Source organism: Nansenia antarctica (genome assembly GCF_963989245.1).
Source record: "Nansenia antarctica genome assembly, chromosome: 1".
Taxonomy (NCBI): Eukaryota; Metazoa; Chordata; class Actinopteri; order Argentiniformes; family Microstomatidae; genus Nansenia; species Nansenia antarctica.
In genome coordinates this window covers 43,022,029-43,045,056 of record NC_137674.1, presented here as the reverse complement: position 1 = coordinate 43,045,056, position 23,028 = coordinate 43,022,029, and the positions used below count along the sequence as shown (strand labels likewise).

At 44.1% G+C, this 23,028-nt stretch overlaps 2 protein-coding genes and 1 pseudogene across 3 annotated transcripts in view; 1 reads left to right on the top strand and 2 right to left on the bottom strand.

The window, feature by feature from the left end:
* Nucleotides 1-6,000: 6,000 nt before the first annotated feature.
* Nucleotides 6,001-8,602, bottom strand: adi1 (acireductone dioxygenase 1). The gene is made up of 4 exons (XM_080550362.1): nt 8,418-8,602; nt 7,848-7,967; nt 7,405-7,584; nt 6,001-7,155 (listed from the first exon to the last, which is right to left on the bottom strand). Exons 1-4 carry the CDS (start codon nt 8,538-8,540, stop codon nt 7,039-7,041), a joined length of 540 nt encoding a protein of 179 aa, XP_080406488.1. The 5' UTR covers nt 8,541-8,602; the 3' UTR covers nt 6,001-7,038.
* Nucleotides 8,603-8,648: 46 nt separating this feature from the next.
* LOC308150152 (acireductone dioxygenase-like) lies at nt 8,649-15,241 on the top strand (annotated as a pseudogene). Its single transcript has 4 exons — nt 8,649-8,678; nt 11,468-11,618; nt 11,821-11,986; nt 15,095-15,241. The product of its transcript is annotated as an acireductone dioxygenase-like (transcript).
* A 460-nt stretch (nt 15,242-15,701) lies between these two features.
* trappc12 (trafficking protein particle complex subunit 12) overlaps nt 15,702-23,028 on the bottom strand; it is a 28,058-nt gene continuing 20,731 nt past the window's right edge. Inside the window, exons 9-12 of the mRNA XM_080533172.1 lie at nt 17,838-17,936; nt 17,566-17,669; nt 17,262-17,349; nt 15,702-16,841 (exon numbers count right to left, since the gene is read on the bottom strand). Of these exons, the coding sequence (XP_080389298.1) occupies nt 16,599-16,841; nt 17,262-17,349; nt 17,566-17,669; nt 17,838-17,936 (534 nt within the window). The 3' untranslated portion in view covers nt 15,702-16,598. The remainder of the gene's footprint in view (nt 16,842-17,261; nt 17,350-17,565; nt 17,670-17,837; nt 17,937-23,028) is intronic.

The window sequence follows — 23,028 nt, the reverse complement described above, 5'->3', positions numbered from 1 at the left end:
ATAAGATACGTTAGATCCGAAGTATCAAGGAGTATTGCAGTATTGTGTAGGGCAAAACATATTCTGGAACAGAGGATGTTGTATACTCTATATTGTTGTCTTGTCTTACCCTATTTGAGTTACTGTGTGGAGATATGGGGAAATGCCAGTGGTGTGCCGTCAGGGCCAGCAAGGCCTTCTCTGCTGGCCTAAACATCATCAGAATATACATTTTATTTTAATATATATTTTCCACAAATATGTATTAATGATTCCCCATAGTCTATTCTCTTCATTTCATAGCTTTCCTCTTGGTTGCGCTGCTTCCAGTCTCCGATTGAGATTTGGAGGGCTGGCCTTTATGTTAGAGCTTTTATCCAATCAAAATGTGTTGCTAGGGGGCTCAAAAATCTGCCCGCCTTCACATTAAACGGTGCTGCGGATTCGACCTGTAACTTAACATTGGAACGAGAAAACCTGTGGCGTACCTAGTAAACCTACGTAGATGCGAGCAAAAGCAACAACGGCGCCTGCTGTAAGGCTCAATGATGTCAGCACCCAGCACGTCTTTTGATTGGATACGCACTATTGCTACGCACTATTGATACGCACTATTGATATTCACTATTGAGATGCGGAACTATGCCGGTAGATGTGAAACTTTTGAAAGTGCGCAGGGAAACGGAGCCTCACAACGAAAGCTTTCGTTGACTGATCGATAATACTGATCGATTGTGTCCTGTTTTTGGGTAAACAATAACTTTCATTTAGGGGACACAATGAAAGCGCCAAGTCCACAAACAGAGGAAACTACGTTGAGCTTCTTTCTTTTCTGGCTGAAAACAACCCAGATTTACATTACCACCTGTCCACAAACAAAGTGTTTACTGGGACGTCAGGCAAAATACAAAACGACCTGATTTTTGCTATTGCTGAAGTGATGGAAGAAGAGATCAAAATGGAGATTAAAAAGGCACCCTTTGTCGCTATTATGGTGGACGAGACGACAGACGTGGGTAATGTAGCGATCTTAAAGATGTTAGTTTAACACTCTTCATTGTAAATGCGGATTTATAGATTAAAAATGCTTCGGAAATATTAATATAACTCTGTTGTACTTGTCTGACTATGTTAAGGTGATGCAACGCCCGGTTATACTGTGTTTCTGTCTAGTTTCTAGAGCCATGGCGTCATAACGATGGTATTAAGAGGTAGAATAATTCAGGTAGGAATGTGTCGGACATCACTGAAGGCCTAGGTGTGAAATGCACCGCCCGCCACTGGGAAATGCATATAAAAGCACTTTAAACCCATTGATTACACTACAGAAAAAAGCTATGAGGATTGTACATAAGGTCGGATATCGTGATCACACAAATAACTTGTTCCTAATGTCAAATGCCTTAAAGCTCATGGACTTATTCAAATTTAAATTGGCACAGTTAATGTATAAAGCAAAGACTCAAGAACTCCCAGGTAACATTAACAAATGATTTATAGATAGGGATAAGGGATATCATTTGAGAGGTAACCACAACTTTAACAAGGGTTATACTCGCACCCATCTCAGGAGCAGGTGCATATCATTCTACGGAGTTACCAGCAATGGGCTAGAGGAAAATATGAAGGAAAGCAGAAACATGGCTCTATTTAAAAAAAGGTTTAAAGAAATTATTTTTGTTAAATACCAAAATGAGGAAAGGGAAGGTTGTTAATCTTCTGAAAACTAAGGTGTGGTTTTCTGTGTCTTTTTATTGAACAGTTTTATTTTTAATGTAGTCGATTTTCGTCAATTTAATATTCTTCCATATCAAATTACTGTATTTTTTTACATTCTTTGTTGCTCTGTGAAGAAATACACTAACTCTAACGAAACAGGTTATGTTCACTGGGCATTTATATTACATCCAAATGTCATTTCTCAACTTAATTATCAGGCAGGCTCATAGACTTACAGCAATGTCATTTCTTCAGGCAGGCACATAGGCTAAGCTCTGCACAATGAATTCCATCAATCAGAACTTTCTGATTGTAGCTTACACTCCAAATAGTATGCCTTTGGCCAGCACAAAGACAGATAAGAAGAACAGGGAACATTCCATCGCGAGTGAAGCGAGCAAGCGGAAAAAAATTGGCCTCCTCAATTCTGGAAGTCACCAGCCTCCACTGGTCTATATTCACAATCTTTACATGGAAACGTAGAGCAACTCTTACTGTCACTTCAAATATCAACATATAAGCCCAAACAGTTTTTACGTTTCAGACGTTTGTTTGAGAGCTGGCCAAAGACAAAAGCAGGTCTGGTCAGAGCACGTTGCCGTAGCAACCACCAACTGTCACTTAACTCTTACAGGTGTCCCTCTGATCGACAGCAGCAGGTAGGGTAAGAACGAGAGGGAGACAGAGAGAGAGGCGCACACGCACACACACACACACACACACACACACACACACACACACACACACACACACACACAGGGCATCGGGCTCAGGTCAATACTTGTTTGTGTGACAGAGACAGCCATGATTCCTGGGGGTACACATACAGGATGACCTGTCCTGGAAGACCAACACAGCAGCCATCATCAAGAAGGCACAACAGCGGCTCTACTTCCTGAGAGTCCTCAGGAAATACCACCTCAAACAGGAGCTGCTTGTGACCTTCTACCGCTGCACAGTGGAGAGCATCCTCACCTACTGCATCTGCGTGTGGTTCTCCAGCTGCACAGCCGCAGAGAGGAAAGCGCTACAGAGAGTCGTGAGATCGGCCCAGAAGATCATTGGCGCCCCCCTCCCCTCTCTGGAAGAGCTGTACAACACACGCTGCCTCAGGAAGGCCTCCAAGATCTCCAGAGACCCATCCCACCCTGGGAACGAACACTTTGTTCGGCTGCCCTCAGGCAGGCGGTTCAGGACCATGTCCGCAAGGACAAATAGACTGAAGCTCAGCTTCTACCCTAGGGCCATTCAGGCCCTGAACACAGCAAAGACCTAGGTTCTAGGCCCTGGACAATCTAGACAATTTGATGGCAGCTACTAGATTGTAATCAAGTGCAATACTGAAATACAACTGTGAACATTTCAAAACCTGCAAACTGCGACACTTTAAATGAATCAACTGAAGAACTACAAATGCCTGATGACAGGGAGATGACATATGACTGCTCTGATGAATCAACCCCTATTTCATTAATTTTCTCACTATAACGACGTCGATCATTTGGGCTCCTAATATCTAAAAAGCACTACGGTTTTCTTATTTTATCGGATTAAAGTAGCGAAGACCAGAAATTCCCATTGACCGCCAGTCATGACACACTTCACTTCACTACACTTCTATCACCCAAAAAGGGGCGTGATCATTCTGATGACAGGGAGATGACGCGTAATTGCTCTGATGAATACGTCTGTAGCCAATAGACCTATCGCTAAGCCACGCTTTCTCTATATAACGACGTCGATCATTGATCGGCAATGACACTATATAATAGTTTGCCTAACTGGCCATCGGATTTGTGCTCCTAATATCTAGAAAGCACTACGGTTTTCTTATTTTATCTGATTAAAGTAGCAAAGACCAGAAATTCCCATTGACCGCCAGTCAAACGTCTACTCTTCTATCACCCAAAAAGGGGCGTGGACATTACGGGAGGGAAAGTACCCGGATGCGTTGCTCTGATGAATTTCACAACTTCTGAATCTTCCAGTAAGCATTGGGGGCATTATCCGTAACTGGAAGCAACATCACTCCACCATCAACCGGCCACGCACAGGAGCTCCTTGCAAGATTTCTGCTCAGGGAGTCAGAAGGAGTAGCCAAAGAGCCATGGACCACTAGGAAAGAGCTCCAGAAATACTTGGAGGCAGCAGATACAACTGTGACAGAAAGGCCAATAGGCAATGCACTCCACCGCCATTGCCTCTGTGCACACTCAGCCCGCAAGACTCCACTACTGAAAAAAAGACATGTTGAACCTCGTTTAAGGTTTGCCAAACAACATTTGGACATGATGTACATGGAGCATGTACTCTGGACAGATGAGACCAACATTTAACTTTTTGGCTGTCACACAACACACCATGTTTGGAGGAGAAATGGCACTGCACATCACCCAAATAACACTCTACCAACAGTGAAGTTTGGAGGTGGAAGTATCATGGTGTGGGGCTGTTTCTCCTCTCGTGGTACTGGCAGACTTCATATCACTGAAGAACAATGAATGGAGCCATGTACAGAGAGATTCTTGAGATGAACCTGCTGCCATCCACCAGGGTGCTGAGGATGAGACGTGGGTGGACCTTTCAGCAGGACAACGATCCAAAGCATACAGCAAAGGAAACTCGCAATTGGTATCAGAGAAAGAAAATCAACTTGTTGGAATGGCACAGTCAATCACCTGACTTAAACCCAATTGAACATTTGTGGAAGCATCTGAAGATCCAGATTCACAATAGGGCCCCCCGCAATCTTCAAGACTTATTAAAGACAATCTCTGTCTTTAGAGGAGTGGGCCAAAATCACACCTGAATACTGCGGGCGATTAGCTACTTCATACAGAAAGCGCCTTGAAGCTTAGCTGTCATTACAAACAAAAGCTTCTCCACTAAGTATTGAATTAATTTCAGTTAGTGTGTTCAATACTTTTTCCCTGTTTCATTCCACTTTATTACACAGAACTTTATTTACATATGGACTTTAAGTTTTACATTTTTTGTCTGGATTGTTTGAGTTAATACCAAAGTCTGGTGCAAATTTCACTTGAATAGGCTCATTGGAAATACATTTACTGGACAAAATGTTGATGTGTTCAATACTTATTTCCCCCACTGTACCTGTGAAATACATGAATGCCTTGCATCTGTCTGACTATAATCTGTATTTGAATTTTACCTACTTATTCCAAGTATGTTTACTCAGCATAGTCTTGCGAACACGTCATACAGCCGACAAACATTATTGGACATCCGAACCCTGCACAAACTGTTAATTTTCGCATTCCACCCGCTCATGTGTGTTATAGTTAACTAGGTAGTAGTGGGGATTACTCACCGCATTCATTGCATTGCAATATTTTGGCTTGACTAGCGAGTGTGATTGAGTGTCATTGATTTTCAACAACGTTGAAATTTATTTACATTTTTCAGAATAAAAGTCTGAACATTTGGATTGGTTGCCGACTTGTTCCCCTTTTCACCAGCTGCCATCACACATGATATATAGTTATAGAAAAAATAACAATAACAACAATGATTTAACTAATAGCCTACTTAGCTTATCAAGTGAACAAACAACACAATTAAGAACGGACCAATAACCTGCATGCACAGGGGTCTGCTGGAGAGACATGAGTGTATTGGCAGTCCACATAACACCATGGGCCATAATTATCATGAGCATGAAAGCATGGAGAGTTACTGGGACTGTCCACCTGGTTCAGGCTAAACTGCAACACAAATATACACCGATGGACGGATGAAAATGATGATGAATGTGCAAGACTCTAATACCACACGCTAATACCGATAATATCTGTCAATACTTGACACTTTTAGACATGGCAGATTGGTCGTGATTAAATAAGACCAAATCAAACCAACCAGAAATTACTTCCCCCAACCCCGATCTGTTACGCATCTTCATACTTCAACATTGTAAGAAACCTCCAGAACAGTCGCTTGCTAACTCAAAAACAGACAGACAGTATCATTGATCATCCGCTCAGGATGCACCAATCTCGACGACACAAAAGGAATGTAATATATATGCAACTCAAAACTGTACATACTATAGTAGGGAAATCTATGACTTGTATTAAATGACTTATTGTTGTATGAAATTATTTCTTAAAAATGACTTTTATTGAATTATCCTCATGATATCTTTCTAAGTATCACTGTTTACACTTGTGTTGACCTGCATTCATGTAATTGTACTGTATTGCTCCGGATATGAGAAAAGGAATCTTGTTGATCCAAATAAACTGATCTTGGTGCAATAGAAACTTCTGTTGAGTCCTCTACTAAGACATGTAGACCAAATGCAGCACAGAAAACTGAATGGTTACAAAATATGAATTGTATTTTAATGTGAACAAATGTCATACACATTGTTGAGGTACAGACTGTATATGCTATCAACAATATTGCCATGACAGCCACTCTTTTGACTGACACCGATAGTGATTGAATTCCTAAAATGTAATAGCATACTGGAATTTCATTAGCTTTTTGGCATGTAGTAGAACACTACAATGATTCACTGTGTACCAAAAAGTCTATAATATCATAAGTCATATTGACATGGTATCTACAATACAGCAGTGTTTGTTACTTTATTTTTGACAAAAATAAAGGCACTAGTATTTATTACTTAGTACCTTAGTAACAAAAGCTCTAAGTGTCTTAGTTGATTGCACCCCTAAGGCCTGTCGTGTCCTAGGGATGCACCGAAATTAAGGAAACACTTGGCCGAATCTCGAATGCATACTGCCAGTTTTTCATTTATTTTCCCAATTTTTGTACCATTGCATGAATTAAATATATTTAGCTTTTTATTCATGCTTGTATGCTTATTCATATAACATGATAATTATCACAATTACATGTTTTAAATTGTATATACTTTATGTTACGTAATATTTCCTCATTTCATGAAAGATGTAAAATACTGTGATCCCATCAGTTTCCATGATCGCTTAGCTTATCGATCGCTTTTATTTTGAAGTCAAGAAAACCAAAGTCTCATGTGCCTCTCGTTGTCGTTCAGAGAACAGACGCCAAACTGCCGACATGTTTGCTGTACTTATGACCTGGCAGTAGGCACTAGTAGGCAGTCACTCAATGCTCGTCTCATTCACAGAACAGCATGGGTTGCTTGCACTGTTTGATCACGTCATCAAAAAACATCTTGTATTCGGTAAACCTTTTCAGTCTTTTCACTCATTCGGCTGAACACCGAATGTGCTTTTTAGCTATTTTCGGCCGAATAATTTTGTTTGCCGAAATGTTGGTGTATCCCTAGTCCTAGTATACATATATTCAGTATAGAAATCAACTCTTTTAAGCACATTGAAGAGTGTTCATATACTTCTTGCGAATGTCAAAGTCATCGGCAGGACGATTGTAGGCCTTCCACACGGGCTCACCAACGAACAGTCTCATAGCCTTCGTGTAATTCTGCAAAACAAAGCGACAATGATCAATACATTTTCTCTGAAATGCCTGATTATGGTGCACACATAGGCTCAGGTTGGGTCCCAATGGCCTTTCCTCTAGTCATCTTTGCCTTCTCAAAATGTATTGGTTCAATTATCAATCAATTATCAATTCTCTCCTCTGTTTAGAGGATGCATGTTGCAAGCAACAGAGGACAGACCATAGGGACACACACCCAGTGTATACAAATAAATGACTACAGAGTCGTACAGTTTCATCCATAGTGAATCTGTGGTAGATCCCAGCTGGCAGAGTGATCAAGTCTCCCTTCATCATAGCGATCCGTATCCAACGGTCCTCTTTGTCCCTCACGTCAAAGTAGGCCCTGCCGTCCAGGATGTAGCGGATCTCATCATCCAGGTGCAGGTGCTCCTCAAAGAACATCTTCAGCTGGGAACAGAGTGAGAACAAATATGAAATCCACCTATATAAGACACTTTTACAAATGAGTCACCAAAATAGGTTACAGCCAGACATCATTAGAACTGTTGCGGGTGTGTCAGTCTGTGTAGCTCCAGGTACGTGATGCAAGTGAGCAAGGTTATGCATCAAACTATTATTTTCTAAAAGGTTTTTGCTGGTGTCATGTAAAACAGCATGCATAGCTACACAAAAATGTCACCATCCATGCACTCTCAAGATGGCTATGATACCTTTTCCTCATAGTTGGGTAGTTTATCTCTGTGGATGGTTATGATGTCCGTGTAAGAGTAGCCCTGGTCCTTACGGATCTTCTCCAGCTCAGGGTCTGTCTCATATATATCAGCATTTAACTGGAAGACAGGGCAGTATAGTCAGGGGCAAACAGCAAGGTGAATACAGTAGTGCTGCAAAATTACAGTGTCCATTTGTAGTCATCCACCTAGTCATTGCAATGCATATTTGTTTAGGTAACATATTTAGGTAATTGCAAGGCATGCATATTGTCCTTGCATTTACAATACTCTACAATACGCATTGAACACATTTGAGCCATGCAATACACAGTTTACAGTGTCATCTAGTCATTGCATTAGACATTAATGCATGTTTGTTTATAACACATGTTGGCTGGTTGGGAATGCATTTAAGTGTCCTTGCATTTACAATAATCAGGCATTGAACAAATCCATAATCAATACAGTACAAAGATAGCAAAAATGCATTAGCTACTTGCTAGCTTGTGGTCAAAGTTGATGTTAGTATGACTTGTGTTATGCTAGATGGCTAGCAGGGCAAGCTACCTTCCAGGAGGAAACTCCAAGCTTTTGTAACTCCTCCACAGACACGGGTTCGTTTGGGTTTAGTTTGTGCGGCATTCTCTGATCTTCGTCAGACATGTCCATATACCACGCCTCTAGCGCCATGGCATAAAATATGAAATCTAGACGTGACAGTGTATTGACACAGAGGGATATGATGTAAACGGTCTTTGGCAAGAACATGCATGTGATTGCAACAAAACTTCCGGTAACATGGCCAGGTGTTGTGAGGCCGCATGCGCAGTAAGGGCTCTAGGATTTCTGAAGGGATTTACCAAAATATGGAAAAAGTGCTGTGGTGATGCCACCATACACAGATCAGATGCATCTATTACAACATTTTAGATTCGATTCAACTTTATTGTCATTGGAGAGTATAAGTACTAGACAACGAAATGCAGTTCAGCATCTAACCAAAAGTGTTAGATACGTTATTATTTAAGACGAGACAGAGACGGAAAGCATTTACTCAAAGAATAACAATCACTCTTTCCCCGCAGGTCACAGCCCGTCAACACAATTAACCCTTACAGGACTTCACAAATGCAGAGGGCAAGGATATGACGGAGCCAGCGTTATGAGTGGCATTTATTCTGGTGTGCAGATACGCCTCCTCGATAAAGAACCGAATGCTGTATATATACATTGTGCAGCACACAATTTGAATTTAGTTTTAAATTATGATTTCCAAACGATTGCAGGAATCAAAGAGTACTATGACATTGCAGAGACATTGGCTGTGTTCGGAATGGTATACTAGCATACTGCATACTAGCATACTCAATGAGTATATACTGCATACTGCCTACTAAATTCATAATAAGTATGCGAAAACCAGCCGACCATTTACACAGTATGCATACTGCCTCCCGGAATGCATTTCGCTGGGAGCGGGGAATTTAAACCTCCATTTTAAACCTCCATTGGCTAAAATATGTAATTTTGGCTTTACAAGTGTCACTTTATGGAGTTTTAATATGTTTTCAGGAGAGAAAGTAACCACATATATTCCCAAAATTTGTCCAGTTTACCTAAATAACCAGTTTATATATCTGATCTGATGATTTTTTGTGTCTTCTGTTCGCTAGCTGCGTTCGCAAATTCGCCCTGGAAATCTGATCAGCACTCATGAAATGCCTCTTGTCCAATCAAATTATCTGGTCCATTTATGACGTTGCACCCAGTGTGCGCTCCGGCGCTCTCGGAGCGATTTTACGAACGCACCCTGCGTTGCTTACCTTCACTTATGGCGCTTTTCCACTACAGGGCCAGCCCGGGTTGAAAAGCGCCATTACGGAGTTCGACAGAAATATCTATCGTAACATAATTACAACACGTTGTAAAATGATTTTGGGGGCCAACATCTTTAGCTAGCTCAAGTAACTAGCTTACTATATTGTTGTCTTAACAGTTGGTAAAATAACATGATTAAAATAAATATATATGAGCAATAACATATCGTGGGCAAGCACTACAACCAACTTGTCCGTCTGAAGCTACAATACTGGGATCATTCGTGATTGGGCTACAAGCAGTCAAATTCTAGGTGAACATGTGTATAAGACACAAATAAACTTGGATTTCATGCATTTCAAGTGGGATATTTGTAATCATGATGACGTAGCCTTGTCTAAAAATGCATTTCACCATGTTAATTCCCAGTAGCTATAGTGAAAATACCACCGCTCATCCGTGATCAGACTTAGCTGGGGTGGTGCAGCTGAAGAGTATCAAATAGAGTGCAAAAAAGCAGCATCTGCACACTCAAATCTGTGCAAAAAAATATGTTTATTGCAAGCTTTCGGTTCCCAGGCTATCGGACAATGTAAACAACAGCTGTATGACGGGTTTGTATGACGCAGTTTGACGAGGCTGAAAGCGCACAGGGTTGCCAGATGGGATTGACAATTTACAGCCTAAACTTTCTATAACCTCAAAATAATAAGTAGCCCATTCGCCGGTAACCCACCCCATCTGGCAAAATGCATTTTGGGAAACAGTACCCGAGTAGTGTCCATCGTAACAAACTTCAATTATCCTGGAAATAATTGCTCGCATAATAAAGTTTTCGCATACTCAAATCTCGCATACTGTACAGTGTGAACGCACTACATACTTAAAATATATGTCATATCTAGTATGAGTAGTATGCTAGTATGCTATTCCGAACACAGCCATTATGTTTTTTTAGCCAGAGCATCAAATGATGGGAAATGCTGGAAAACCATCTTAATTGTCCAACCCAATCAGAGCAACGCATCCGGGTACTTCCCTCCCGTTATGTCCACGCCCCTTTTTGGGTTGTAGAAGTGTTAGCAGTTTACTGCGGTCAATGCAAATTTGTGGTCTTTGCTACTTTAATACGCTAAAATAAGAAAACCGTTGCTTTTTAGCTATTGTCGTTTATTAAGTTACTTGTTGGATACTAAAATGAAGAATATAATTCTGAGTAGTTTAAGACTATTTATTGAAACAAAGTACAGGTACAAAAATGTTGAGCTGGTTTCTGGTCTGGTCGTCTGAGAGAGAGAGAGAGAGAGAGAGAGAGAGAGAGAGAGAGAGAGAGAGAGAGAGAGAGAGAGAGAGAGAGAGAGAGAGAGAGAGGAGAGAGAGAGAGAGAGCTGGTGGTCTGAGAGAAGAGAAGAGAGGGCCCCTCAAGCCCACACCCATTTATAAACAATAGTATGTAAATACAGTTCTAAACAATGGCCTATCACCTTTACTGTATAGATGCTTGAGGTCTGAAAAGTAGGAGTATGTGTTATAAACAAACATGCATTAATGTCTAATGCAATGACTAGATGACACTGTAAACTGTGTATTGCTTGGCTCAAATGTGTTCAATGCGTATTGTAGAGTATTGTAAATCCTCAATAGGACAATATGCATGCCTTGCAATTACCTAAATATGTTACCTAAAGAAATATGCATTGCAATGACTAGCTGGATGACTGCAAATGGACACTGTAATTTTGCAGCACTACTGTATTCACCTTGCAGTTTGCCCCTGACTATACTGCCCTGTCTTCCAGTTAAATGCTGATATATATGAGACAGACCCTGAGCTGGAGAAGATCCGTAAGGACCAGGGCTACTCTTACACGGACATCATAACCATCCACAGAGATAAACTACCCAACTACGAGGAAAAGGTATCACAGCCATCTTGAGAGTGCATGGATGGTGACCTTTTTGTGTAGCTATGCATGCTGTTTTACATGACACCAGCAAAAACCTTTTAGAAAATAGTTTGATGCATAACCTTGCTCACTTGCATCACCTACCTGGAGCTACACAGACTGACACACCCACAACAGTTGTTGCATTTTCACATGTCTGGCTGTAACCTATTTTGGTGACTCATTTGTAAAAGTGTCTTATATAGGTGGATTTCATATTTTTTGGATGATGAGATCCGCTACATCCTGGACGGCAGGGCCTACTTTGACGTGAGGGACAAAGAGGACCATTGGATACGGATTGCCACGACGAAGGGAGACTTGATCACTCTGCCAGCTGGGATCTACCACAGATTCACTATGGATGAAACTGTACGACCCTGTAGTCATTTGTTTGTATACACTGGGTGTGTGTCCCTATGGTCTGTCCCCTACAGGTGGCCAAAAACAGCATCGTAGGGGATAGCTGTGTGATTATTCTGACCGAAACCTGGCTAAATGACAACATTGTGGACGCTAACGTTAGCTTAGAGGGCCGAACGCTACATCGCGCTGACCGAACGGAGCGTAGCGGGAAGTCAAGAGGAGGTGGGATCATAATATCGACGAAGGATAGCTGGTGCTTAAACACGAAAACTGTAAGTAGCCACTGCTCCCCAGTATGCCGACCCACATACCTGCCTAGGGAGTTTAACGCGGTGCTAATTACATGTGTGTATATAGCACCTAGCTCAGACAGCAAAGTAGCATTGGCGTGACTATATGACGTCATTAGTAGCCAACAAAGTACTGATCCACAGGCTATCCACATCATAGCGGGGGACTTTAATCATGTCGACCTGAAGGCAGTACTACCCAAGTTCTACCAGCATGTAAAATGCGCAACGAGAGGAGAAAAAACACTGGATAAGGTATACACCAACATCAAACGTGCTTACAAGGCTAGTCCGCTAGCTCATCTAGGCATGTCTGACCATGTGTCAATCCTCCTGATTCCTGCATACACTACAATGGGGAAAAGTGCTCCCACCACCACTAAGACTGTCAGAACCTGGCCAGAAGGGTCCGCTCCACTGCAGATCTGCCTAAATGACACCCTATGGCAGGAATATGAGCATGAGGACCTGGAACAGTACACGTCGTCGGTTCTGAACCACATAGTGAACTGCACCAACTCAGTCACCGTGGACAAACGGGTCCGGGTCTACCCCAACACGAAGCCATGGATGACTGGGAAGGTCCAAAAACTGATAAATGAGAGGGACAACGCCTTCTTCGCAGGGAAGCGCACACCGCTGTACAGCTCCACCAGGGCCAACCTAAAGCGCGGCATCAAAGCGGCCAAGGCAGAGCACAGAGAGAAGATTGAGGAATGCCTCCTGAGCAACGACTCCAGGCGGATGTGGCAGGGGGTTCAGCAGATGACAAACTTCAGAGCCAACAGGCTCACAGCCGCAGAGGACGACCCCCTGCTGGCGGGAAAGCTGAACACCTTCTACGCCCGGTTCGACGAGGGGCGAACGGAGGTAACCACAACACAGACACCACTCTCTCCAGCTCTCAGCAGCCTCACCCTCACAGAGCACGAGGTGAGACGCGTACTGAAGGCGGTGGACCCCAGGAAAGCCTCGGGGCCGGATGGCGTCCTGGGACGGGTGCTGAGAGACTGCGCCGACCAGCTGGCCGGGGTCTTCACCAACATCTTTAACCAGTCCCTGTCCCAGGCCACCGTCCCACCCTGCCTGAAAACCTCAACTATCATCCCAGTCCCGAAGAAAAGCACGGTGAGCTGCCTAAACGACTACCGCCCGGTGGCACTCACACCAATCATCATGAAGTGCTTCGAGAAACTAGTCCGGGCCCACATACTCACACGCCTCCCGCCCAACCTGGATCCATACCAGTTCGCCTACAGAGCCCACAGGTCCACAGAGGACGCCATAGCGACGACTCTCCACGCCACTCTATCCCACCTGGAGAGGGGAAACAGCTACGCGAGACTGCTCTTCGTGGACTTCAGCTCCGCCTTTAACACCATCCTTCCAGACAGGCTAGTGACCAAACTACTAGACCTGGGTCTATCACACTCTATATGTGCGTGGATCAAGGACTTCCTGACCGACCGCCCCCAGAGGGTGCGGGTGGGCCCCCACACCTCCACAGCCCTCAGCCTCAGCACTGGGTCACCCCAGGGCTGCGTGCTAAGCCCCATCCTCTACAACCTCTACACCCACGACTTCACCCCCATCCACCCCAGCAACTACATCGTAAAGTTTGCAGACGACACCACCGTGGTGGGATGTATCTCGGGGGGGGACGAGGCGGCGTACAGGGATGAGGTAGAGAAATTGAGCAAGCTGTGCAAGGTTAACAACCTGCTGCTAAACAAGTCAAAGACCCAGGAATTCATCGTAGACGTCAGGAGGAAAAAGTCCGAGATCCTGCCCCTGCTCATCGACGGAGAGCGTGGAGATAGTCTCAACCCTCCGATTCCTGGGACACAACATGCGGGATGACCTGGCCTGGAAGGACAACACTAAAGGCACCATCAAGAGGGCACAACAGCGGCTATACACCCTGAGATGCCTCAGGAAACAACACAACAAGAAGGAGATACTGGTGGCCTTCTACCACGGCGCAGTGGAGAGCATCCTCACCTTCGGCATCTCCAACTGGTTCCACAGCTGCACAACAGCGGAGAGAAACGAGCTACAGAGTCGTGAGAACAGCACAGAAGATCACCGGCGCCCCCCTCCCCTCTCTGGAGGAGCTGTACAAAACACGCTGTCTCAGGAGGGCCTCCAAGATCTCCAAGGACCCGACCCACCCTGGGCACGAACACTTTGTCAAGCTGCCCTCGAACAGGAGGTACAGGACCCCGGCCGCTAAGACAAACAGACTGAAGAACAGCTTCTACCACAGGGCCGTCAAGGCCCTGAACACAGAAAAGGCCTAAGTTCTGGGCCCAGGACAGTCCGGACGGATTGTATGGCAGCTAGTGCTGAGGCACAAACATGTAAATTTTCAAGCCTGCAAACTGTGACACTTTAAAATAATGTGAAAAAATACTTTCTTGTGCAATATGACAACCCTAGTTGACTATCTGTGCAGTATAGTACAGTGGATTGTGTACATAGCCTTTATTGATGTAAACCAGCTCCTTACCTTCTTGTGATTTTATGCATCTATGCTTTTTCTAAAATGTGTTTCTTTTTCCTTTCCTAAACACCAGGGGAGCCTCCCCTCCTAAATTTCGTTGTTTGGTACCTGTACTGTAGCAATGACAAATAAAGTCTATCTATCTATTGCTTGCACCCTGTATCCTCAAAACAGAAGAGAGAATTGAATTTCCTCCAATACATTTTGAGAAGGCAACGATGACTAGATGAAAGGCCATTGGGACACAACTTGAGCCTATGTTTGCACCATAATCAGGCATTTCAGAGAACATTTATTGATCACTGTCGCTTTGTTTTGCAGAACTACACAAAGGCTATAAGACTGTTCAGTGGTGAGCCTGTGGGGGGCAGTGGTGAGCCGGTGTGGAAGGCCTACAATCGTCCTGCCGATGATTTTGACATTCGCAAGAAGTATGTGAGCACTCTTCAATGTGCTCAAAAGAGTTGATACGGAATATATGAATACTAGGACACTAAAGGCCTTAGGGGTGCAATCAGCTAAGACACTTAGTACCTGATTGTACTACAAAAGCCCTAAGTGACAAATAGCGCTGTATTGTAGTTACCATGTCAATATGATTTGTCTTGACTTTTTGCAACAGTGGATCATTGTAGCTAACTCAAGCATTCTACTACATGCCAGAAAGCTAATGACATTTCAGTAAGCTATTACATTAGGACACTATCAGTGTCAGTCATAAGAGAGGCTATCAAGGCAATGTTGTTGATAGCATACAGCATCTACCTCAACAAGGTATATGACATTTGTTCACATTAAAATACAATTCATATACAATCATTCAGTTTCCTTGCTGCATCTTGCATTTGTCTTACAGGACTCAACAGAAGTTTCTATTGCACCAAGATCAGTTTATTTGGATCAACAAGATTCCTTTTCTCATATCCGGAGCAATACAGTACAATTACATGAATGCAGGTCAAAACAAGTGTAAACAGTGATACTTAGAAAGATATCATGAGGATAATTCAATAAAAGTCATTTTTATGAAATCATTTAATACAACAATAAGTAATTTAATACAAGTCATAGATTTCCCTACTATAGTATGTACAGTTTTGAGTTACATATATATTACATTCCTTTTGTGTAGTGGAGATTGGTGTATCCTGAGCGGATGATCAATGATACTGTCTGTCTGTTTTTGAGTTAGCAAGCGACTGTTCTGGAGGTTTCTTACAATGTTGAAGTATGAAGACGAGTAACAGATCGTGGTTGGGGGAAGTAACTTCTGGTTGGTTTGATTTGGTCTTATTTAATCACAACCAATCTGCCATGTCTAAAAGTATTGACAGATATTTGTGTTGCAGTCTAGCCTGAACCAGGTGGACAGTCCCAGTAACTCTCCATGCTTTCATGCTCATGATAATGCCCATGGTGTTATGTGGACTGCCAATACACTCATGTCTCTCCAGCAGACCCCTGTGCATGCAGGTTATTGGTCCGATCTTAATTGTGTTGTTTGTTCACTTGATAAGCTAAGTAGGCTATTAGTTAAACTGTCATTATTGTTATTTGTCTATAACTGTATGCCATTTTTAAGAGAGAATCGGAGCAACAATCTACAAGGGGTCTCCTAGCTTGGGTGCTAGCAAAGCTTAATTCTCAGCCTAAGCGAAGCAGATTCTGTATCTTGACAGCAAAGCAAACCTCCAGCCCTACAAAAATACACGACTCCATCACTGCTTCCAGCAGCCTGTTCCAGCCAAAACATCTTACCAAACAACCCACTGAAACGTAGCTAACATTAACTCAAGAACAGTCACCACCGCATTCGGACCCCCCCTTACACCAGTTTGAGGCACTGTGTGTTGAAGCTGTCCCCCTCGCGGCAGGCCACAGACTCCAGCAGGGCCTGTTTCTTCTGGGTGCTGCGGGAGGACTCTAGCTCGTACATGGTGGTGAGGTTGAAGAGCACACTCTCGTGCAGGTACAGGGCCGGGTCCTGCTGCACCAGGCCCTCCAGCTGGCCCAGGGACTCCTTCAGGCGGCCCAGGTACAGCAGGCACACTGCCGCGTTATTGTTGGCCTGAGGAGAGAGAGACAGAGGAGGAGGCTCATTGGTTATTCATCTCAGCCAAGAGGGGAGAGGAGAGTTCTATGCCTGTGGAGAGAAGAGATGGGTCTAATGGGGAGGAGAGCGGTAGAAAGGCAAGTTTTTTCAAGGAAGGAAGGAGGGAGAGAGGCACTTTAGCCTGAGGAAGGATAGAAAGATGCATTTCTTTCGCTTGCAAGTATGGCAACACCCTGCAGCCATGACGATAGCTCAGTGTCACAAACTAGAGACATTCTAGATGTGATCAGCAAAGACTGATTAAAAAGAAATTCAATCTATATAGGAAAACGTATTTTATTCACAACCATAAACATTTTTTTTCTAGATCATGTGTCACCTAACCAGAGAAAAAGTGGGCCCTGACAATCTGTAGTGAATAACATTATCACCTACCACTGGGTTTTTGGGGTCGATTTTCAGCACCTCTGAGAAAGAGGTGTGCGCTTCGGCATAGTTGTTCTGACTGAGGAAGACGAATGCCCTGTAAAACATGCATAGATGCACACACGCACGCACGCACACACACACATAACTGAGAAAATCTGACAATTAATCACCTACTCTGAATAAACATCAACACTATCAGTGTGAATGACACTCATCCACAATGAGCTGACAAATGAGAAATGTCATTTCGCACATTATTTATTTTTATAAAATAGAGCAGTGGACACATCACACACATGTGAGCACATACCTGTTCATCAAGACGAATGTGTCTTGATTGGGGTCACTTCCCTTGGTCTGGCAGGATTGCTCCACATCTTGGAAGTACTTCTCTGCCGTTTTAATGTCTCCAATCTGGCCAAACCAACAACAACACATTGTTTTTGTCAAACTCCTGGTGATGAATATCAATATGAGTGTGTTTGAGAGGGTCAGTGTAAAGTAGTTATGAGAAAGGTGTGTGTATGTGTGCATTTGTTTCATAGTGTGTACACGTGTGTGTGTGTGTGTGTGTGTGTTCACCTGCAGGAATATGCGTCCTATCCCACTCAGCAGCTGCACTCTCTGCTGGGGCTCGTACTGAATGATGGATTGATATGTCTCTACAGCCAGCACGTAGTCCTAGAGAGAGAGAGAGAGAGAGAGAGAAGAAAGGGGGAGAGAGAGAAGAAAGCGAGACAAGGGGAGAGGGTGAGAGAGAGAGTAGACAGACGGTGAGAGAGAGAAAATATCAATCAAGCCTGTTGAATATTAGTAGGGAGACATGTCCCTGGTCACACCACCGTACACTACACAAATGGCACTGTGCCACCGTGACCACACATCGCTCACGTGTTGACTGAACTGCTGAGTGGAGCTTGCTGTACCTGCTGTAGGTTGTGGGAGAGGTCACTGTTTTTGTGCAGAGAGTGTGTGTGTGTGTGTGTGAGAAATTGTGAGCGTGTGTGTGCCTGCCTATTGTTACACACACGCACATTAATGCAGTAAAGGTCTAAAGATTTTGTGTGTGTGTGTGTGTGTGTGTATGTATGTGTGTGGACACCCTACCACCAGCAGATGGCACTCTAGCTCTTTCTACCATCCACAATACCAGAAGACTCATTCTCTCACTAACAAAGAAACCAATTATGAGTACAGGGGATATCGATATCATTGGGCATACACACGCACGCACACACACACTCCAAGTGTTTACAAGTGTTCCAAGTGTTTACATCTTTAGACCTTTACTGCATTAATGATGGGCAGTAACAACAGGCAGGCCTCAGACACACACTCATTATGGCTGTGACAGTTACGAGGTCACTGGTGGTTACACAAAGACGACCTTGACAGGTTGCTGGCATCATATCTAAGGTGCCTACCACTGCCGTTGTGCCCTTAAGCAAGGCACTTAACCCCTAATTGCTCCAGGGTCTATGGACTTTGGCTGACCCTGTGCCTAGAGCAAAAAATACATTTTGTTGTTCTCTGTGCAATGACAAAAAGGTTGAATCTAATCTAATCAAATAAGTGTTGAAATACATTGATTTTTAGAATTTGTGGATTTTTATTTTCATGTAGATATACTTTACTTTACCTAATAAAGTGTAAAATAATTGCTATTAACAATTATAGTTGCGCACGCTTGCTCTCCCTCAATAAATGCTCTATCCCTTTGAAGCTCCTGCTAGCTAGCATGCTAGATGGGAGGAGGTAGGCCTGAAAGCACTGCCCCTCTAACGATGAAAGTGCATGCTGTCACTGACATTACGCGCTACCTACAAGAGCCGCTGGACTCCACTGATGGAGCATGGTGGCGTGACAACCATGGTCACTTCCCTTTGATGGCGAAACTTGCAAGAAAATACAACCTCAGAGAATGTTTTGTACAGCGGGGAACATTGTTACTTAACATGACCCAAAATTCCATGATCGTCACAGGCCTCACTCACTCACTCACTCACTCACACACACACTCACACACTCACACACACACACTCACAAATGACTGCAAAAGAATGGACACATTGAAGTCCCCTGATTCATTTCAATACTAATATGCTATAGTAGCAGATTGTGTCGCTAATCCGCCGACGAAATCCATACTTCCTCATTGCCATTTTAGTCTGTCCGCCCACTCAACGTGCTCAGTATTCACTCTTGTCTAGAACAACACGAGAACAATGCGCGAGCCAAAAACAGCTCCTGGGCAGGTCTCTGCCGATCGAGTATGCACACTGGGTTACCAAGACAATAAGCACACGAGAATGCGCCTCAGCCCTCAGTCAGCAACCATCAATGCCAGCAACAGAGACAGACAAGACACATTAATCAGCTGAAAAAATACCGGTTTAGACGGTAAAGTAAATTTATTTAAAAAGATAATAATCAAGAAATAATTATTTCTAACAAAATCAGAATTTGCCACAATTATCAGCATTTAATACTTTGTACAACTTCCCTTTGCCAATAAAACAGCACGGAGTGTTCTCCTGTAGCATCTAATAAGGTTGGAGAATACAGAGCAAAGAATCTGAGACCATTCCTCTTTACAGAATCTCTCCAGATCACCCAGGGTTTCAACAGGGTTTAGGTCAGGGAACTGAGATGGCTATGGCAGAAGCGTGATTTTGTGTTCAGTGAACCGATTTTGTGTTGATTTGGAGATATGTTTGGGATTATTGTCCTGCTGGAAGATCCAATGACATCCCAGTTTTAGTTTCCTGGCAAAGGCAGCCAGATTCAGATAAAAAATGTCCTGGTATTAACAAGGTTCCCAGGGCCTTTTTTATAGGAAAAACAGCCCCACAACATCTCAGATCCTCCACCATACTTAACAGTGGGGATCAGGTTCTTTTCGGTATGCGGTTGGTCTGACGTCAAACGTGACGTTTAGCAATTTCCGGGTCCAAACCAGAAATTCCCCGCACCAGAGTACCAGTGTACTACAGCGGTAGAATGACAGTTCAATCGTTTTTTCGACTCGGATCTATTCATACAAGGGACACAGCACTTTCCCGTTTTCCCCATATTGTCAGGGTCTTTGAGCCTCGGAAAAGCGCTATATAAATATAATTAATTATTATTATTACTGAGGCATTTCGAAGAGAGCGCCTCAGCCAACGTTGGACCCGGAAACACGTCACGACTTAACAACCGAATAGCCATCCTTCTTTTTACTCACCTTGAGTGTTTGTTGCCAAAAAGCTACAGTTTTCTTTCATCTGATCATAGAACACGGTTCATCTGACCATAACATGGTTCATCTGATCATAGAACATGGTTCATCTGACCATAGAACACGGTTCATCTGATCATAGAACACGGTTCATCTGACAATAGAACACGGTTCATCTGATCATAGAACACGGTTCATCTGACCATAGAACATGGTTCATCTGACCATAGAACACGGTTCATCTGATCATAGAACATGGTTCATCTGATCATAGAACATGGTTCATCTGACCATAGAACACGGTTCATCTGATCATAGAACACGGTTCATCTGATCATAGAACATGGTTCATCTGACCATAGAACACGTTTCATCTGATCATAGAACACGGTTCATCTGATCATAGAACATGGTTCATCTGACCATAGAACATGGTTCATCTGACCATAGAACACGGTTCATCTGACCATAGAACACGGTTCATCTGATCATAGAACATGGTTCATCTGACCATAGAACACGGTTCATCTGACCATAGAACACGGTTCATCTGACCATAGAACATGGTTCATCTGACCATAGAACACGGTTCATCTGACCATAGAACACGGTTCATCTGACCATAGAACACGGTTCCAGTCAAAGTTCCAGTAGCGTTTAGCATATTCCAGTTTATCCATCCTCCTGCAGAGGGAGCACGTTTGTGGTGAAATGACAGGAAAGGCTTTTTTCTGGCATGCCTTGGCTTCCAAATAATGTGTTGGCATGAAGGTGGCGTCTAATGGTAGTTTTGGAGACCCCAAGATGCTACTCTCCTCTGTAATTCTCCAACAGTGAACCTTGGGATTTTTTTTTGCCTCTCTTAATAAACTTTGGTCCACTTCCAGGCAAGCTTGTAACAATTCCAGTTGCTTTTAACTTTTTAAGTATTGCCCTAACAGTAGATATGGGAATTTTCAGGTGAGTAGCTATTTTTTATAGGCATTCCCTGACGTATGAAGCTCAACACACTTTTCCCTCATTTGATTTGTGTGTTCTCTTATCTTTCCCATGCTGATGTATGAATATGGGAAGAAACATCTGATATTTATAACAGGAAGGCATGGATTACTGCTTGAAAGTTCCTAAACACTCTGATCAACTTAAAAAATAAATGGAATATAAAATGGAAATGGAAAAATGCTTCAGTTGCATTTTGTTCATAAGAATTTCTAGGGGTGCCAATAATTGTGCCACACGTGGTTTTGTTCGAAATAATTATTTCCCCAAAAAAACATTCTCTGAATAAATTTACTATAAGGTTGTATGTTTCTCATTCTTTTCAGTGTGAACCAAAAAGGGAATTTAACCTCGGTTGTTATTGATATAGTGTGGGGAGCATGGCGCGTTCTGGCCTGCAGAGGGAGCCAGACTGTCGTTGGAGGGGGATAATGAGCTGATTGCGGACAGGTGTCAGTAATCAGACTCGTTATCCCACTGGTCTATTTAACCTGTGTGTGTTTGTTCCCTCGGGAGAGCGAAGGAGGCGGTGAAAACCGGTCGAGAGAGAGAGAGAGCGGGAGAGAGAGAGAGAGAGAGAGAGAGAGAGAGAGAGAGAGAGGGGCTGTGCAGCACCCGCGAGCAGATCCCTACAGGAGGGGTGGAGCGGGCAGAACCCTACAGGAGGGGTGGAGCGGGCAGATCCCTACAGGAGGGGTGGAGCGGGCAGAACCCTACAGGAGGGGTGGAGCGGGCAGAACCCGACAGGAGGGGTGGAGCGGGCAGATCCCTACAGGAGGGGTGGAGCGGGCAGATCCCTACAGGAGGGGTGGAGCGGGCAGAACCCTACAGGAGGGGTGGAGCGGGCAGAACCCGAAAGGGGGGGTGGAGCGGGCAGATCCCTACAGGAGGGGTGGAGCGGGCAGATCCCTACAGGAGGGGTGGAGCGGGCAGATCCCTACAGGAGGGGTGGAGCGGGCAGATCCCTACAGGAGGGGTGGAGCGGGCAGAACCCTACAGGAGGGGTGGAGCGAGCAGAACCCTACAGGAGGGGTGGAGCGGGCAGATCCCTACAGGAGGGGTGGAGCGGGCAGATCCCTACAGGAGGGGTGGAGCGGGCAGATCCCTACAGGAGGGGTGGAGCGGGCAGATCCCTACAGGAGGGGTGGAGCGGGCAGATCCCTACAGGAGGGGTGGAGCGGGCAGATCCCTACAGGAGGGGTGGAGCGGGCAGAACCCTACAGGAGGGGTGGAGCGGGCAGATCCCTACAGGAGGGGTGGAGTGAGCAGAACCCGAAAGGGGGGAGCAAACAGCAGAGCGTGAGGGCGAAGCCAGCTGTGCGCTGTCCAGGACGTATCCGCGTCATTAATAGAGTGGGAGAAAAGACTCTCTGCAGCACACCAAGGGGCGTGTCTGAACTGGGTGCGCTAATAAACACCTTTGTTGAACTGTTCCTCTGTGTCGACCTCCCTCTGTGCCTAGAGACTCTTACATATAGATGCATGGAAAAATGTGTTACTTACTTAATTTGGACAACTCGGTTCATCTTCAGAGTTTTCGTTTTAGAACATCCA

What these genes read in the sequence shown, in the direction of transcription:
- adi1 (XM_080550362.1), bottom strand. Translation starts at nt 8,540, where the DNA reads ATGGCGCTAGAGGCGTGGTATATGGACATGTCTGACGAAGATCAGAGA. An exon ending in TTGGAGTTTCCTCCTGGAAG is followed by an intron (nt 7,968 to 8,417) that starts GTAGCTTGCCCT and finishes CCTGTCTTCCAG; the next exon opens with TTAAATGCTGATATATATGA. An exon ending in GATTCACTATGGATGAAACT is followed by an intron (nt 7,156 to 7,404) that starts GTACGACTCTGT and finishes TTTGTTTTGCAG; the next exon opens with AATTACACGAAGGCTATGAG.